Here is an 18,661-nt window from a genome sequence, read left to right on the forward strand (position 1 = left end):
TTTATTAATATTAAAACAATCGAAAGTCCCAGTTTGACTTGAAAAGCCCTTGTATATAACGAAACGCTTTGGCTAGTGGACCTAGGTGTGAGTTTCATGTTAATGGGACTTATGGAGTTGAAACTCATTAAACTTATACACCTGGTACCAGCTGGTGTTTTTTTTTTTTTTGCTTTCCTGCTTGAATGCTTATAAATTGATAATAAAATCTCATCTGAATCCCGTCTTTGTGAATCTGGTTAATCATTTTCTTCTGAGTTTAAATGTATAAATTATAGGGCTGTCCCCAACTAAGGCTTTACATAGACTAATGATCTACATGCTGATGTTGGGTACAGAAGAGATTTACAGTATATGTTCCAGAAGTTGACAATCAATAAGCTACGTTTAAATTTATTCTGTACCATTAGGTGACGTATAAGTAACCTTATTTAAAATGTTTTTCACTCAATGTTTTTCATATTGTACATATCGATACAATAAAACAACAATACAACAAAAATATATTTGTAGGATGTAATGTAAAATTATATATGTACAGTAGAATAACTATGATAATTATAGTAAATTAAAAGTAATGAAAAGTACAATAATAATAGCACAATAATAGCGCAATTTAGTATGATATAGTATAGCAAAGCATGTATGTATAATTATTCAATTATAGTATGTAAAATATGATAATAAAAATTAATAATAATATATTATAATTATAATAGATGCATAATAACAAATGAATGTATGGAATATCAATTGCAGCATATCGACGATAACAATAAAGTAAATAGTGTGTAGTGAATAGTGGCACATATATAGATAATAATAATACAATAATAGATTGATAGATATTAATAGACTTTATTTGATTGCATTTTAATTTTAATGATATTACATTAGGGGGCGCATTGAGAATTCTTAAACAAGAATAAAAAAAAAGCCAAACTATGCATTGCAAGTGTAAGCTTTCACAATTCCTTATTTAATTTATTAAATTCATTAAATTTCATTTTCTAACTAGCAAGATCTTAAGTAACTGGAATTTTTTTGTAGCCCACATAGATCATAAACCACTGATATCAGTTGATAAATACAAATGTTTTATTTTTTATACAGGAAAACCGCAGCTCTCCCGTTTAGTTGCATTTGTTTACAGAGAACTCTTGCCTGGTCCAAGATGATGGACATGTTAACATATGATCCGGTGGCAAATGAGAATTTGTTTATGTCTATTCACCCTTTTTCTACACCCCATTAAGGCTCTGTTTGAACTCTGGGTGGAATTTCCGGTATGACATAAACAATAATTTGCTGTGCACAATTAGTATCATTGTACTTAACATGGTACTTTTTTTTATAACTTTTTTAAATATATGCACATAGTCATATAAAAGACACCTATTATATAGTGGGACTGATGATCATAATGATGATGAGTGTATTTTATTATTAGTATTACCATTAGTTGTAAAAGCATAATCTGAGCGCTAACCAGTGTTTTAAATCTAAAAGCTATAAAAAATAAAGAGTAAAAAATTAAATATTCTTCTATAAAGGTAGAGTATGCAGACATGCAAGTCAAGACAGGCATGTGTAGTACACTCTTGCAAGTGTAGTGTGCTCTAACTTTAGGTTGTGTATTTAGCACTGTTTCTTAAGCCACAAAATAAGATTCATCTGGTTCTAAGTGCAACCACAAGCAGCACATGTTCCTGAGGTTTTCATTTCATTTTAACAGATTCCCGATTAGAAATACATTCTCAGGCATAAGAGTTGCAAAAGTAGTAGCAGCAGTACTTCAAGTATAATTAGTGTAGCAGATAATGAGTATTTGGTATTATTATTATTATTATGTTGTTGTTGCTGTTGTTGCTGATGTTGTTGTTACTATGATTGTTAGTTGTAGTAGCAGCAGCAGCAGCATCACCTGTAGAACTCTGTAGAACAGTACTAATATAGTAGTACTGTAGTTAATAATACTATTAATATATTAATAATTATTTGAATTATTAGAAAGATTTTAGTATCAGCAGCAAAACTATTATTAGTGGTACTAGTGTTGTTAGTGTACTCCAGTAGTACCAGTGTAGATTTATTCATTGCTAGAGACTTAAAGCACTTTTGTATGTTGCTCTGGACAAAGGCATCTACTAAATGCTGCAAATATAAATGTAGTACCAGTACCAAATGTAGTACTACGTTTTTTTTGTTTTTTTTTTTATCTGTGTTGCTATAATGAATTGTGTGTTTTTTAGTGTTATTTTATTAAAATTTGTATTTTGTTTACATTAAAATCTATAATATTTATTATGTATATTGTATAATAGTATTGTATTATCTATTAATTTATATTTTTACATTATTATTATTATTATTATTATGATTATTATTATTATTATTATTATTAATAATAATAATAATAATAATAATAATAATAATAATAATAATAATAATAATAATGCATATTTTTTATAATATTTGTTGATGATTTATAATTTTGTTTATTTTGTAGTTAGTTACGTTTTTAATTATTATTATTTGTTATTGTTGTTATTTTTATTTCCATCCATTAATAAAGATCACTGAGCTAATAAGAGCTGTAAGGAGATGTGATGCACAGCTGCGCCATCTAGTGGACTAAGTAATTACCGACCCATTGATCCACTGTTTACCGTTTCCAGAGTAACCTGATGTGACGCAAAAGCACCAGGTTTCTCCTAGTTAGCAGGTCGAGCAATAATCTTGCACATCTTGCAAGTAATAAAAGAGGAGAGATTATAGGTGTGTAGGACTGTTTTAAAATGAGTCTTTCCATCACACGGACTCTTTCAAAGCAGCATGAGGGAAACCGGGGATTCAGAGCTCAGAGGCCGTATGATTATCTTTACGGTAAGATACCAGAGTTAGTCCTGTTTTATAGCACAATAACCGCTGCACACTCACTGATTACAGAACTACACAATACATATAACACATATAACACATATCCTATCATTTTTACTGTGTCCTGTCACGCTAAACAAAAAAAAACATGTTTTTAAACTAGAGGTCGATCGATTAATCGGGACGATTTGGGGCATTTTTAATTTAACCGGCATCGGCCGATTGTGCTGCAAATTAGACTAATCTGACACGCCAAACAGCGTGTGTACGTTCTGCGCTTGCGTGAGAGAACATTACTCTCTCAGTCCAACAGGTGGCAGTAGTGTATTTTCGGCATCCAACAGAAAACCCTGAAGTGTTACATCTGTAAATATCTAAATTAAGCAGCGGTTCCCCCTGCTGCGATAATTACTGACAGATTTGTGTAACTTTTTTAAATCATGTTGTTAAATTTCAAAGACAAGAATGACAACAATCATGTTTCTATTTTTCTCGTGTGCTATTTCGCTAAGATAACTAGACAATCGGATTCAGAATAACATTTTGAGAGAGAACGAGAATAACATTTAGAGAAGAATGAGAATAAATTAAACTTTAACAGTATACACAAACACTACACAGTACTGTAACAGTATACACTACACTAACACTACACAGTACTGTAACAGTAAACACTACACTAACACTACACAGTAATGTAACAGTATACTACACTAACACTACACAGTACTGTAACAGTATACACTACACTAACACTACACAGTACTGTAACATTATACTCTACACTAACACTACACAGTACTGTAACAGTATACACTACACTAACACTACACAGTACTGTAACAGTATACTCTACACTAACACTACACAGTACTGTAACAGTATACACTACACTAACACTACACAGTACTGTAACAGTATACACTACACTAACACTACTCAGTACTGTAACAGTATACACTACACTAACACTACACAGTACTGTAACAGTATACTCTACACTAACACTACACAGTACTGTAACAGTATACACTACACTAACACTACACAGTACTGTAACATTATACTCTACACTAACACTACACAGTACTGTAACAGTATACACTACACTAACACTACACAGTACTGTAACAGTATACTCTACACTAACACTACACAGTACTGTAACAGTAAACACTACACAAACACTACACAGTACTGTAACAGTATACACTACACTAACACTACACAGTACTGTAACAGTATACACTACACTAACACTACTCAGTACTGTAACAGTATACTCTACACTAACACTATACAGTACTGTAACAGTATACACTACACTAACACTACACAGTACTGTAACAGTATACTCTACACTAACACTACACAGTACTGTAACAGTAAACACTACACTAACACTACACAGTACTGTAACAGTATACTCTACACTAACACTACACAGTACTGTAACATTATACTCTACACTAACACTACACAGTACTGTAACAGTATACACTACACTAACACTACACAGTACTGTAACAGTATACACTACACTAACACTACTCAGTACTGAACCAGTATACTCTACACTAACACTACACAGTACTGTAACAGTATACACTACACTAACACTACACAGTACTGTAACAGTATACACTACACTAACACTACTCAGTACTGAACCAGTATACTCTACACTAACACTATACAGTACTGAACCAGTATACACTACACTAACACTACACAGTACTGTAACAGTATACACTACACTAACACTACACAGTACTGTAACAGTATACACTACACTAACACTACACAGTACTGTAACAGTATACATCACACTTACACTACACAGTACCGAACCAGTATACACTACACTAACACTACTCAGTACTGAACCAGTATACTCTACACTAACATTACACAGTACTGTAACAGTATACTCTACATTAACACTACACAGTACTGAACCAGTATACACTACACTAACACTACTCAGTACTGAACCAGTATACTCTACACTAACATTACACAGTACTGTAACATTATACTCTACACTAACACTATACAGTACTGAACCAGTATACACTACACTAACACTACTCAGTACTGAACCAGTATACTCTACACTAACACTATACAGTACTGAACCAGTATACACTACACTAACACTACTCAGTACTGAACCAGTATACTCTACACTAACACTACACAGTACCGAACCAGTATACACTACACTAACAGTACTCAGTACTGAACCAGTATACTCTACACTAACATTACACAGTACTGTAACAGTATACACTACACTAACACTACTCAGTACTGAACCAGTATACTCTACACTAACACTACACAGTACTGTAACAGTATACACTACACTAACACTACACAGTACTGTAACAGTATACACTACACTAACACTACACAGTAATGTAACAGTATACTACATTTACACTACACACTACTGTAACAGTATAGACTACACTAACACTACACAGTAATGTAATAGTATACACTACACAAACACTACACAGTACTGTAACAGTATACTCTACACTAACACTACACAGTACTGTAACAGTATACTCTACACTAACACTACACAAAACTGTAACAGTATACTCTACACCAACACTACACAGTACTGTGACAGTATACTCTACACCGACACTACACAGTACTGTAACAGCATGCAATACACAAACATTACACAGTACTGAACAAGTATACACTACACTAACATTACACAGTACTGTAACAGTATACACTACACTAACACTACTCAGTACTGAACCAGTATACTCTACACTAACACTACACAGTACTGTAACAGTATACACTACACTAACACTACACAGTACTGTAACAGTATACACTACACTAACACTACACAGTAATGTAACAGTATACTACATTTACACTACACACTACTGTAACAGTATAGACTACACTAACACTACACAGTAATGTAATAGTATACACTACACAAACACTACACAGTACTGTAACAGTATACTCTACACTAACACTACACAGTACTGTAACAGTATACTCTACACTAACACTACACAAAACTGTAACAGTATACTCTACACCAACACTACACAGTACTGTGACAGTATACTCTACACCGACACTACACAGTACTGTAACAGCATGCAATACACAAACATTACACAGTACTGAACAAGTATACACTACACTAACAGTACGAGCCATGACCAGGTGCTCCTCACAAGATTTCTGACAGGAGTAAAAAATAATTATCGGAAGAGTTGTTCAAGAGCCAAGGACCACTTGTGGAGAGCTTCAGAATTAGCAGGTACAATTGTTTCAAAGAAAACAATGAGTAATGCCGCCATGGTCTGTGTGCACACTTACCATGCAAGAAAAAGCATGTTGAAGCTCGTTTAAAGTTTGCTGCACAACATTTTCACAATGCTCGGAAATACTGGGAGAATTTAGTCTAGTCAGATGAGACCAAAATTTAACTCTTTGGATGCCATAATACACACTGTGTTTGGAAGACAAATAGCACTGCACATCACCCCAAAAACACCCTACCAACAGTGAAGTTTGGAGGTGGGAACATCATGGTGTGGGGCTGTTATTCAGCATACAATACTGGCAAACTTAATTTAAGTGAAGGAAGGATGAATGGGAAAATGTACCAAGATATTCTTGATAAAAATCTGCTGCCATGTACCAGGATGATGAAGATAAAACGAGGGTGATCATTTTAGCAAGACAATGATCCCAAACACACATCCAAGGGAACTCTCAAGTGCTTTCAGAGAAAGGAAATAAAGCTGTTAGAATGGCCCAGGAAATTACCTGACTTAAATCCAATTGAAAATCTATGAAAAGAACTAAAGATCAGAGTTCATAAAAGAGGCCCATGGAACTTAATTTATGGACATCTGTGGTTTGATTTCTTTCATGTGTGGATTGCATGGGTTGTTACCAACATCAGGTAAAAATTGTATGTGAATAGCATATTAAGAACTATATTTACTGAGAAAAATAGTGACGTGTTCAAAACTTATTTTACCCGCTGTATAACACTTACAAAAAACAACAAAGCAAAGTGTTGGCAAAAAAACAGCTTGCAAATCCAAGCAGCAATGAAATAAAATTTAAAGGTAATAAAATGAAAATCTTTTTGTCCTGTTGTAGATCCAGTTTTCTCAGTGTCGGGGGAGATGGATCATGTGCGAGCGAGCTGTAGGGCTCAGGGCTCAGTGGATTGTCTGGTGAGTGATGATGCACAACATTACAGCTATTGTTACACATGTAGCCTTGAAACTAAAAGTGAGGTGGGTTTGTGTGGTTTGTTAAATTGGTGTTATTTGTGGGAGTCTTGTTATTCTTTAATAGGTAGACTGGCTTAATGGTGCTAAAGTAAAAATGAATACAAAACCATCCACTCTCTCTCTCTCTCTCTCTTCTCTCTCTCTCTCTCTCTCTCTCTCTCTCTCTCTCTCTCTCTCTCTCTCTCTCTCTCTCGCGCTCTTTCTCTCAAGCACATGTTTTTTTCTTTCACTCCTAATATCCTTGGAAACATGATTGGACTAAGAGCAGAATAGAAAAAAGAGATCAAATGGCTTCTGTGAAAAACACTGAATAAAGGACTGGCTGGAACAAATAAACATCAATAAATCTGTTTATTCTATAGTATAGTACCATTTTTCCCTTAAGGCTGTGTGCAGTGTCTATGAATGCATCTGAAGTTATCATAGTATTTTATCTTTACCTTTGCCTGAGGCTCCTTATTGTCAGCTTTTATCCTTTTTTTAGCTGTCGCCTCCAGTGCATCAGAATAGTGTTCTACAACCCGAATTCCAGAAATGTTGAGACGTTTTCTTAAATTTGAATAACATGAAAACTAAAAGACTTTCAAAACACATGAGCCAATATTTTTTTTCACAATATAACATAGAGAACATGACTAATGTTTAAACTGAGTTGGCACGAGGGCCTTATGTCCTGAAGTATTTTCTGTGTCAATATAAAAATAAATTCTGACTGTTTCATAGAGCTAAAACTTGAGAGTCCTTCCAAAATCATCACAAATCTCAAAACAATATCAGTGATTTTACATCAATTTATGACCAGCATCTGAGAGAAAAAAAACTAATTAGAAAGAATGCATTTCATTAAATTTCATTTAATTTCAGCTCATTTCATAATCTTTAACAAAAAATCTTCTGATGAAACTAATTAAAAAATTGGTTAAAGGTGATACATTAAATTATGTTTTATTATTATTCATTTACATGGTTATTATTTACAGTTTATTCAAGGTCTAATATGAACCCATTATCTATTTTCAAACAATACTAAAGATGCAGATGTAGTGCAACCTGGGATTTCACCGTCATGTACAATATTTCTTATGGCTGTCTCATACTTTAGTCATAAAACCTAAAGGTGTTTTCACTGATATACTGTCTACGTAAAAAAGAATATACATGATTATTTGTGTGTGTGTGTGTGTCTAAATGCAGAAAAAGGTTCCTGAGTTTAACTCCATGTTCAGTGTTCTCCCACACTACCCAAGTTTCACACTCCGCCTGCATGCTTCTGATCCTGTTCCTGCTTTCATCGACCGCCGCTGGAGAGGACATGCTAAGCAGAGGAGAGAGACACTGCAGACACTTGCAGGGTATATATACACACACACACACACACACACACACACACACACAAACACTCCGCTCTCATTATTCCTCACACGTGTTGAATTTACGAATTATGTGGTGAACATCTGCAGCACTATTGTATGTGTGATCCTGTGTTCAGGTGTTCAGGTGTTCAGCTGCACAAACCCATACATGACGTCGTCAATGGAGCAGACCGCTGGAAGTTTTTTAAACGGTAAACCTTTACAACATATACACCAAATCAAATGTGAGTTTGTGTGCGTGTGTGTGCCAGTGTGTGAACTGTTATTTAGGTAGCATTGTGTGGCAGTGCACCCATCCACTACTTAAATCTGAGCTTTGAGTATTGGCTAATACTGATCTGATATCATCATCCTCACACAGCACATGTGTCACCTGGCATGACATTTTATTATTTATTTAGTATGCATAAGTGAACAATATGCTTTATAAAGCACAATCTTCACAGATCTTGAGAACATACTAAATTTGCATTTCAGCATGATATATCATTACACTATTTTACATGCTTTGACTGATAAAAAGCCAGAAATCTCACTAGAACGCCACTATTGTGTCTTTTTCTTCTTTTTCTTCTTCTTCTTCTTCTTCTTCATCTTCTTCATTCAATCAGATACTGGCCCAAAACCAATATAGACATTCAGAACGATGCATTTTCAGTTTGTTTTAAAGATAAACACATACTAGAACAAATGGAAAACTCTGTCTTGATATTTGAGAATACTATAATTACTTTTATAGAAAAAAGCAGTTTTTCTGTTATAGGCATGCATTTAAATTTTCTTCTGTTTTCCTTAGGCCACTGGTTCCTTTCACTCAACAGATCCCACCTGACGTCATTTTTACAGTACCCAAGTAAGTCATATATTACTGGCTAATATTTGCACCATTGCTAAATATGACCTTTGTATCTTTCGTTGAAAAGAATAAAAAAAACTTTCTTCAGCTGCACAAGGCAGATTCATATTTTTGTTAAATATACTGCATGTGTGGCACAATTAGTGGGACCCAATGAATTCATGAGTATACTATATTTAAAGTATACTGTCATTAATATATTAAATTACTAGTACACCTAATCAACTAAGGGCAGTAGAAGGAGAAGCCAACCATGACAACCTGTTTCACAGGGGTACAGATATGGTAACACATAGGCCAAAATCACTTATTCAGTCATCACAATGGTTAGAAATATAGTTTCTATAGAATATAAATGGGACAAAAGAGTAAGTGTCTATAAGGTGGCTATATATGGAGGTGGTTAATCAATGATTAAGGCATTAGACCGAACTGCAACGGAATGTCATGATTTCAAATCCAAGCACCACCAGGCTAACACTGCTGGGTCCTTGAGCAAGACCCTTTACCATCAAGCACTCAATTATAAGTCGCTCAGGATAAGGGTGTCTGCCAAATATGCCGTATATATATATATATATATATATATATATATATATATATATATATATATATATATATATATATATATATACAGTGAGGAAAATAAGTATTTGAACACCCTGCTATTTTGCAAGTTCTCCCACTTAGAAATCATAAAGAGGTCTGAAATTGTCATCGTAGGTGCATGTCCACTGTGAGAGACATAATCTAAAAATAAAAATCCAGAAATTACAATATATGATTTTTAAACTATTTATTTGTATGATACAGCTGCAAATAAGTATTTGAACACCTGTCTATCAGCTAGAATTCTGACCCTCAAAGACCTGTTAGTCTGCCTTTAAAATGTCCACCTCCACTACATTTATTATCCTAAATTAGATGCACCTGTTTGAGGTCGTTAGCTGCATAAAGACACCTGTCCACCCCATACAATCAGTAAGAATCCAACTACTAACATGGCCAAGACCAAAGAGCTGTCCAAAGACACTAGAGACAAAATTGTACACCTCCACAAGGCTGGAAAGGGCTACGGGGAAATTGCCAAGCAGCTTGGTGAAAAAAGGTCCACTGTTGGAGCAATCATTAGAAAATGGAAGAAGCTAAACATGACTGTCAATCACCCTCGGACTGGAGCTCCATGCAAGATCTCACCTCGTGGAGTCTCAATGATCCTAAGAAAGGTGAGAAATCAGCCCAGAACTACACAGAAGGAGCTGGTCAATGACCTGAAAAGAGCTGGGACCACCGTTTCCAAGGTTACTGTTGGTAATACACTAAGACGTCATGGTTTGAAATCATGCATGGCACGGAAGGTTCCCCTGCTTAAACCAGCACATGTCCAGGCACGTCTTAAGTTTGCCAATGATCATTTGGATGATCCAGAGGAGTCATGGGAAAAAGTCATGTGGTCAGATGAGACCAAAATATAACTTTTGGGTCATAATTCCACTAAACGTGTTTGGAGGAAGAAGAATGACGAGTACCATCCCAAAAACACCATCCCTACTGTGAAGCATAGGGGTGGTAGCATCATGCTTTGGGGGTGTTTTTCTGCACATGGGACGGGGCGACTGCACTGTATTAAGGAGAGGATGACCGGGGCCATGTATTGTGAGATTTTGGGGAACAACTTCCTTCCCTCAGTTAGAGCATTGAAGATGGGTCGAGGCTGGGTCTTCCAACATGACAATGACCTGAAGCACACAGCCAGGATAACCAAGGAGTGGCTCTGTAAGATGCATATCAAGGTTCTGGTGTGGCCTAGCCAGTCTCCAGACCTAAACCCAATAGAGAATCTTTGGAGGGAGCTTAAACTCCGTGTTTCTCAGCGACAGGCCAGAAACCTGACTGATCTAGAGAAGATCTGTGTGGAGGAGTGGGCCAAAATCCCTCCTGCAGTGTGTGCAAACCTGGTGAAAAACTACAGGAAACGTTTGACCTCTGTAATTGCAAACAAAGGCTCCTGTACCAAATATTAACATTGACTTTCTCAGGTGTTCAAATACTTATTTGCAGCTGTATCATACAAATAAATAGTTAAAAAATCATACATTGTGATTTCTGGATTTTTTTTTTTAGATTATGTCTCTCACAGTGGACATGCACCTACGATGACAATTTCAGACCCCTCCATGATTTCTAATGGAAGAACTTGCAAAATAGCAGGGTGTTCAAATACTTATTTTCCTCACTGTATATATATATATATATACCGTGTTGGGCAGTAACGCGTTACTGTAACAAAGTTACTTTTGACAGTAACTAATACTGTAACGCGTTACTTTTAAAAATAAAGTAACTCCATTACCGTATGGTGCGTTACCCGTTACTTTTTTAAATGAATTAATTTTGGCTGAAGTGTAGCCTAAAGTCTAACCTGTTTACAGCAGCGAAGCATTGTAGGATTGGAGGATAAACCACTGTATACAAGAAGAAGACGCACTGTGGGCGAGTTTCTGTTTATTCAGGTCTGTGCGGCAGTAATGGCGAGTCGAGGCGAGAGCAAGACGAGTTTCTCGAAGTGGAAATATGCTCATTATTTCACTTTAGTTTGGAATAAAAACAAAAACTTTTTTGCCAAATGTAAGCTGTGTCTTTCTGGTTCGAAGGTCGTATCTACTGCGATAGCAGCACCTCCAGAAACTCCATGCCTCGACGGAGCTAGAAGCTAACCCAGTGTTCTGTTGTACATTGTTGATAGTTTTCATACTTAAGCTGTGAAAGGAACATTTTTAAGAGCTCAACACAACTGCTTTTATGATGCAGAAGCCACTTTAGTTTTTGATTCTGAATATATTATTCAGCTTGTTTTGTTATTTATTTCAGAAATCCTTGTGATATATTCAGTTTGTTTTGGTCTGACTTAAATAAAATAGTGTTTAAAAATTACTTTGTGTTTAAGTCAGTTTTGTGTTTGTATAGATCATAACGCATAAAAGGGCATTAATGGGAACATTAAAGAACGTTCTTTAAAAAAGTAACTAATAAGTTACTTTTAACAGTAACACATTACTTTTTGGTGTAAATAATCAACAAAGTTACTAAGTTACTTTTTGAATGAAGTAACGAGTAACTGTAACTAGTTACTATTTTTTAGTATATATATATATATATATATATATATATATATATATAGTACAGACCAAAAGTTTGGACACACCTTCTCATTCAAAGAGTTTTCTTTATTTTCATGACTATGAAAATTGTAGAGTCACACTGAAGGCATCAAAACTATGAATTAACACATGTGGAATTATATACATAACAAAAAAGTGTGAAACAACTGAAGATATGTCATATTGTAGGTTCTTCAAAGTAGCCACCTTTTGCTTAGATTACTGCTTTGCACACTCTTGGCATTCTCTTGATGCCTACTTTGAAGAACCTACAATATGACATATTTTCAGTTCACTTTTTTGGTATGTATATAATTCCATATATAATTCCACATGTGTTAATTCATAGTTTTGATGCCTTCAGTGTGAATCTACAATTTTCATAGTCATGAAAATAAAGAAAACTCTTTAAATGAGAAGGTGTGTCCAAACTTTTGGTCTGTATATATATATATATATATATATATATATATATATATATATATATATATATATATATATATATATATATATATATATATATAAATGTATGAGATGGACTGAACTGTGTATTTGATTACAGAAGTGACCCCCAGATTGCTCAACAAGAAGGCTTTGGGGAGTTGGAAAGCTATTTCCAACGCTCAGTCGGGATTCAGACAGATTACCGTGACAGTGAGACTCAGACTGATCCTTACAGCCCTGAATACATAATACGTCCAGGAGCAGGCATTCCAGAAATCCTCACTTTGGCCACATTCTCATGGGGTATGCAATTATAAAGAAATAGATTTGTATAAAAATGTTTGGATGCCCCTAAACAAATGAAATATTTTGTTGCTTTTGAAAGTGAAAACAAAAAGGTAACCACAAAATGGCTTTAATAACAAAAAATGCAGTTAATTTATATCTGACTACTAATCAAGTAATGAAGTCATTGTGGCATGTGAAAAAGACTAGACACTCTGCTCAGGTAGTACATAGTAGCACCTAGTTTGCAGATATTATAGTGTGAATATGCTTGTTGTAGCCAGCTAGGAGTCTTTCTATTCTTGTTTTATGCATACTTACCATTTGCTTATAGTTATGAGTTTTTTTTGGGACTCTGTTGCATGTACAGAACGCTAGTGGCACTAAAAGCATTAGCAAACTACTGTACATATACAGGCATGTTCATATGTACATTTACTGTAAACATAGTGTCTTATGCTAGACTTTAACCCTTTCTTACAGTCTGCAATTTTTAGAGTGCTTGTACTATTGCAATGAAACACCGTTCATCAAAATGACATTATTATTATTATAATGATTATTATTATTATTATTATTATTATTATTATTATTATTATTATTATTATTATATAGCAGCACAAGGAATATAAATACTTTTCTGGAAATAATATGAATATTATATGCACCCTCTGGTAAAAAAAAAAAAATGCTATTGCAAATTACTTGTGACACTAATGGCAGTTGTTCTCCGTACAACGTAAAACCGTTTTTTTGCTAGCCAGCAAAAACACAGGCTGTTCTGAAAGTCAGAATATACAAAATACCTTTAAGGGACAATTTCCTGCCTGTGTGCAGTAGATGTAGCTAAACAGAACTAACAGAACACCATTTCAGGTGTCTTTTTATAACAGCACCTTTGGAAATTTAGGCCAGAAAAGAGACGTAACTATTGGAATTCTAGTTCCGGGGCAAAATATTATCCAGGATATGAGTTTATTTTGATGTTGGGCTGTCAGAGACTTGAAATAACCAAAAGAATTGTATGTCCAGGTCGGGGGCTTCCTGCTGGCCTGGACGAGGTTGAGATGATCGAAAGAGCAAGGAATAAGAGAGTCTGGGAGGCCATGCTACCACCCCTGAATGATCTCAGTCAGTTGGACAAGAGAAAGAGAATGATGGACGAGATGGAGAGGGAGGAGTGGGCTTTCAGGGAGCGAGAAATCGAGAAGTGAGAAAAAGTTATCTTACTAAAGCCCTCTGTGCTACACTTTCAGGCTGTAATCTGTGTACATTATACAACCTATATGTAGTTCAGTATAGTGCTACTAGTCCTATATTGCTCCATAAATGGTCCTAGTCATAATTATTTGATTATTTACATTACAGTGCTTGAAAACATGAAAAAATGTGTCTATCGTCGATGCACCGTGGGCTGTAAACACTTTTCTTTTTGTGCTGCAGGCTGCAAGAGACCCGCTTAGCTCTTCTTTTGCGTTGTATACGGGACAGAAGTTCAAAACAAGACAAAGTTAAAGCACAGCAGCTGGATGAGCGTTTTTCACAGCATCAAAGAGAGAAACGAGAAAGACTCCAGAAAATACGCAATAACTACACTGTCTGTAAGACCACACGCGCTTGCATCTCTAGTCATTTAGTCATTGTCTCTCAATATCACTCCACTGACCAAACAGTTAGTCAAAGGTTCACTCTGAACGATTAACTTTTTATTATTATTGGATTCTTATCATAAGTGAATCTGTGAGTGGCATGGTAAATTGGGTTGTGTATATTCTCTAAGAGACAAGAAGAAGAAGAAGAAGAAGAAGAAGAAGAAGAAGAAGAAGAAGAAGAAGAAGAAGCCTGTTTCCACAAAGCTGAAACTGATTCATTATTTACACTCAAAATGCTGCACAGTTTGGAGATTTCATTTTCATATATGCATCTGATGAATATGTTGTGTAATTTTTCATGCAAAATCAGAGTGATCACAGGACTAGAGACAAACAGCCAAGTAAACTTTCCACTTTGCAGGATATTTGGAATGTTTTATCTATGATGCTGAAATTGCCGTAGTTCAGTTCTAAGGCTTCATTAGACCAAAGCACATACAAAACAACATGAAACACAAAAACAGGAGGATATATTTATATATAGCTCATCTTCCACACACTTGGGCAGTCTAATTATTGCTGAGAATAATTACATGCAATTAAATGGAGGACAAAGTAGAAGTTTAGATTTAGTTGTTAATCCTGAAATTGCTCTGTCTCACAGCTTTGCGAAAACTTTTGGCAAAGAGAAAGAACGTGGAGGGGAAGTTGATAAAACAGGACATTATCAGTAAGCACCTGGATTTCGGTTCTGAGGTGTACGCTCCTCTCTCACGCCACGGAGTGTTTCCTGAACTACACTCTCAACACAACATCGTCAAGAACCAGTTCCTCGATACCTACCAAGGTATCCAGTGTATCATAGTTGATTACAGTCCATTCAAAGATTATTAAGACCCCTTTATTTTATGATGCAGCTTTCTTATTAATCTACTCTCTTTAACTTATAATGTTAAAGCTATGTGTAATGTAAAATTGACCCAGCTAAATGACAGAATACAACATTTTATTGCAGTTAAGACTGAAATTAAGCCTGGTTAATCACTATTTAGATGGTGATTTTAGTTTATTGAATTAATTTATACATTCGAAATTAATGAATTAAATGAATTTGGTTCATGAAATTATATGACTTGTAATGATTAGGGCTATAACAATACAAAGATGTTACTTAAAGAATATCTTCAAATGTCTCTCCTGCATGTGTGTGTCAGGTCTGTTGGAGCTGGAGGCAGGACTTTTACCTTCAATTCTGGAGCCACAAATAAAAGCCCCAAAGCCAAAAAAGAAAAAAGACTTCATCGGTCGTTCAGAGCGCATGGAAATTGAGTTAATGCAGGCCCACCAGGTAAGAAAACACTTAATCTTTTAATGGGTGAGGGCAAAAGAACAGCATGATTTTCACAAGAAACTAACTTTCTATTTGTCAAATTTTATGTAGGGTGGTTTATAATGCACATGCTCTTATTGTCCTGAGGTGATTTTATCTAAAGGTTGCAGAACACCTTTTATAAATTGTAAAATAATACAAAGATGATAATTAGGCTTTCTCGATAATATTAGGCTTTCTCGATAATAGCCAACGGTAGAAAACACTTCAGTAATTATACTGTTAAAAAAAATTGGATAAAATGTACAATGTAAATAAAAACAGAATGCAATGATTTGCAAATCTCATAGGCCTACATAGTATTCACATTAGAACATAGAAAACAGATCAAAAGTGAGGAAATGTACCATTTATATGGAAGGAAATAAGGTCATTTTCTATTTGATGGCTGCCACACGTCTCAATGAAGTTGGAAAGGCTGAAAAAGTAAGTGTTACTAAAAAGAAACAGCCAAAGGAACATTTTCCAACTACCATCCACAAATGCTGGTTAAATCATACAAAGAAAAAGCCACATGTGAACCTGACCAGGAATGCTGATATCTACTCTGGGCCAAAGCTAATTTAAAATGGACTGAGGCGAAGTGGAAAATGTTCTGTGTTGAGGCGAATCAAAATTTTAAATGCTTTTTGGAAACCATAGACTCTGTCCCGTCTGGTGTAAAGAGAAAAGGAACCATCCAGCTTGTGCTCAGTGCTCAGTTCAAAAGCCTGCATCTCTGATGGTATGGGAGTGCATTAGTGCCGATGGAATAGGCAGATTGCACATTTCGAAAGGCTTCATCAATGTGGAACAGTATATACAGTTTTTAGAGACCCATATGCTTTTATCCAGAATAGTGCATACTACATCTTATACAACAGCATGCCTTTTAAAACCTTGCACCAGTTAAAACTTTTGCCACATCTTGAAACAAGTCCAATGTCCGCTCAAGTCCTGTAGCAGACATACATTGGACAACATTCCTTTCTCAAAATTCCAGCAACTGGTCTCCTCAGTTCCCAGATCTTTACAGACTGTTGAAGAGGGGGTGCAACACAGTGGTATACATGTCCCTGATCCAACTTTATTGAGACATGTTGCAGCCATAAAATTCTTAATTACCTTATTTCTTCCATTAACATGGTCCATTTCCCCACTTTACACATTTTATATGTTTTCTATCTTTTATTGTGAATAAAATCTGGGTTAAATATGGGTTAAACAAAGTCAAGGTCAAAAGAAGAATAGTGAACACAGACATTGTAGGCTAGTTATAGTCAGATGCACAAAGAAATTTACTATTTACTTTTTGGTGTGTGTGTGAGAGAGAGACAAAGGAAGAGTCCAGTGTATAGTGACTAGTGACCAATGTGTGATCAGAAGTATTTTGACTGTGAATTTAATAACGTCTGTGGGTTTTGGAAAGTGTAGACTAGGGCGGTCATGTTTGTAGGCAGCAGTTTGTTTTGGAAAACTGAGTTCACAAAGTGCTGGCGTGACAGCAGTTCAAACATACAGCACATGCAAATGGACTGCAATGTGAAAATTGAGGACAAGTGGTAGTTTAGGCAAAGACTCAAAAATAATACAACATTATCTTATATAAAAAAGCATGGTAATGCAATTTGCTATGTTTTTGCTTGTAATTTGCGTATTTTCTTTGCCAGGTTAGACTAGCCTCCATTTCAGTTTCATAAATGGGTGCACTACTAGCTAGTTGTAATTATATATAGTGGTTAATTTCAGAAAATTTTGTGTTTGATTAATTATTACACTCAATCATATCAAGATCATATATGTATTCAATGCTTTGCCTTTATTTTTAGCTTGTTGTACGGTCAACTTATTCACTATAACTTCTCAGTATTCTGTTCAGCCCCGTTACTAGCTAAGAATATATTAGCACACTGTTTTTCTAAACTGCACAGATGGTCTATATGAGCTTCTATTTAAGCTTGCAGGCAGTAATGTCATTCAATATATGTGCTGCAGGCATTGAAAGACAAGAAGGTCCAGGTGGAGGAAAAGAAGCCTCTACGCTTTCTTCATAGAGTGGAGAAACCAGTCCCTCGTCCCCTAACACCTGTGGTGGACGTGCCTCCTGAGGTAATTAGTTCACAGCTCTAGCTGTTAAAATACACAAACACACACATGCATACTATCCTAACTGCTTCGTGTAGTCTTTGGCACGGAATTGAAAAAACGATTACAAGATTGATTACATGTTTTCCGTTGCAGATTCCACAATAGATAACAGCAGTATTATAGAGAACTCCCTTTAAAATCCCTTTTGCATTAGGTACCTGACAAAAAAGGCATCATTTTATAAAATACACTGTATAGAAATAGAGGTTTGAACTGGATTTAATACTGACCCTTGAGGAACTCCCCAAA

General features: G+C 35.3%; 1 protein-coding gene across 3 annotated transcripts in view; it reads left to right on the forward strand.

Annotated features, from left to right (window-relative positions):
- The first annotated feature begins 2,699 nt into the window (after positions 1-2,699).
- The window catches only part of cfap91 (cilia and flagella associated protein 91), a 29,554-nt gene continuing 13,592 nt past the window's right edge, over positions 2,700-18,661 (forward strand). For all 3 annotated transcript variants that reach the window (XM_083536978.1, XM_083536977.1, XM_083536979.1), the window contains exons 1-11: positions 2,700-2,886; positions 7,048-7,124; positions 8,379-8,536; positions 8,674-8,748; positions 9,354-9,410; positions 13,137-13,321; positions 14,336-14,513; positions 14,747-14,904; positions 15,560-15,742; positions 16,110-16,243; positions 18,260-18,373. In XM_083536978.1, the coding sequence (XP_083393104.1) occupies positions 2,799-2,886; positions 7,048-7,124; positions 8,379-8,536; positions 8,674-8,748; positions 9,354-9,410; positions 13,137-13,321; positions 14,336-14,513; positions 14,747-14,904; positions 15,560-15,742; positions 16,110-16,243; positions 18,260-18,373 (1,407 nt within the window). In that variant the 5' untranslated portion in view covers positions 2,700-2,798. The remainder of the gene's footprint in view (positions 2,887-7,047; positions 7,125-8,378; positions 8,537-8,673; positions 8,749-9,353; positions 9,411-13,136; positions 13,322-14,335; positions 14,514-14,746; positions 14,905-15,559; positions 15,743-16,109; positions 16,244-18,259; positions 18,374-18,661) is intronic.

The sequence above is a fragment of the Silurus aristotelis genome (genome assembly GCF_946808225.1).
Source record: "Silurus aristotelis genome assembly, chromosome: 3".
Classification (NCBI taxonomy): domain Eukaryota; kingdom Metazoa; phylum Chordata; class Actinopteri; order Siluriformes; family Siluridae; genus Silurus; species Silurus aristotelis.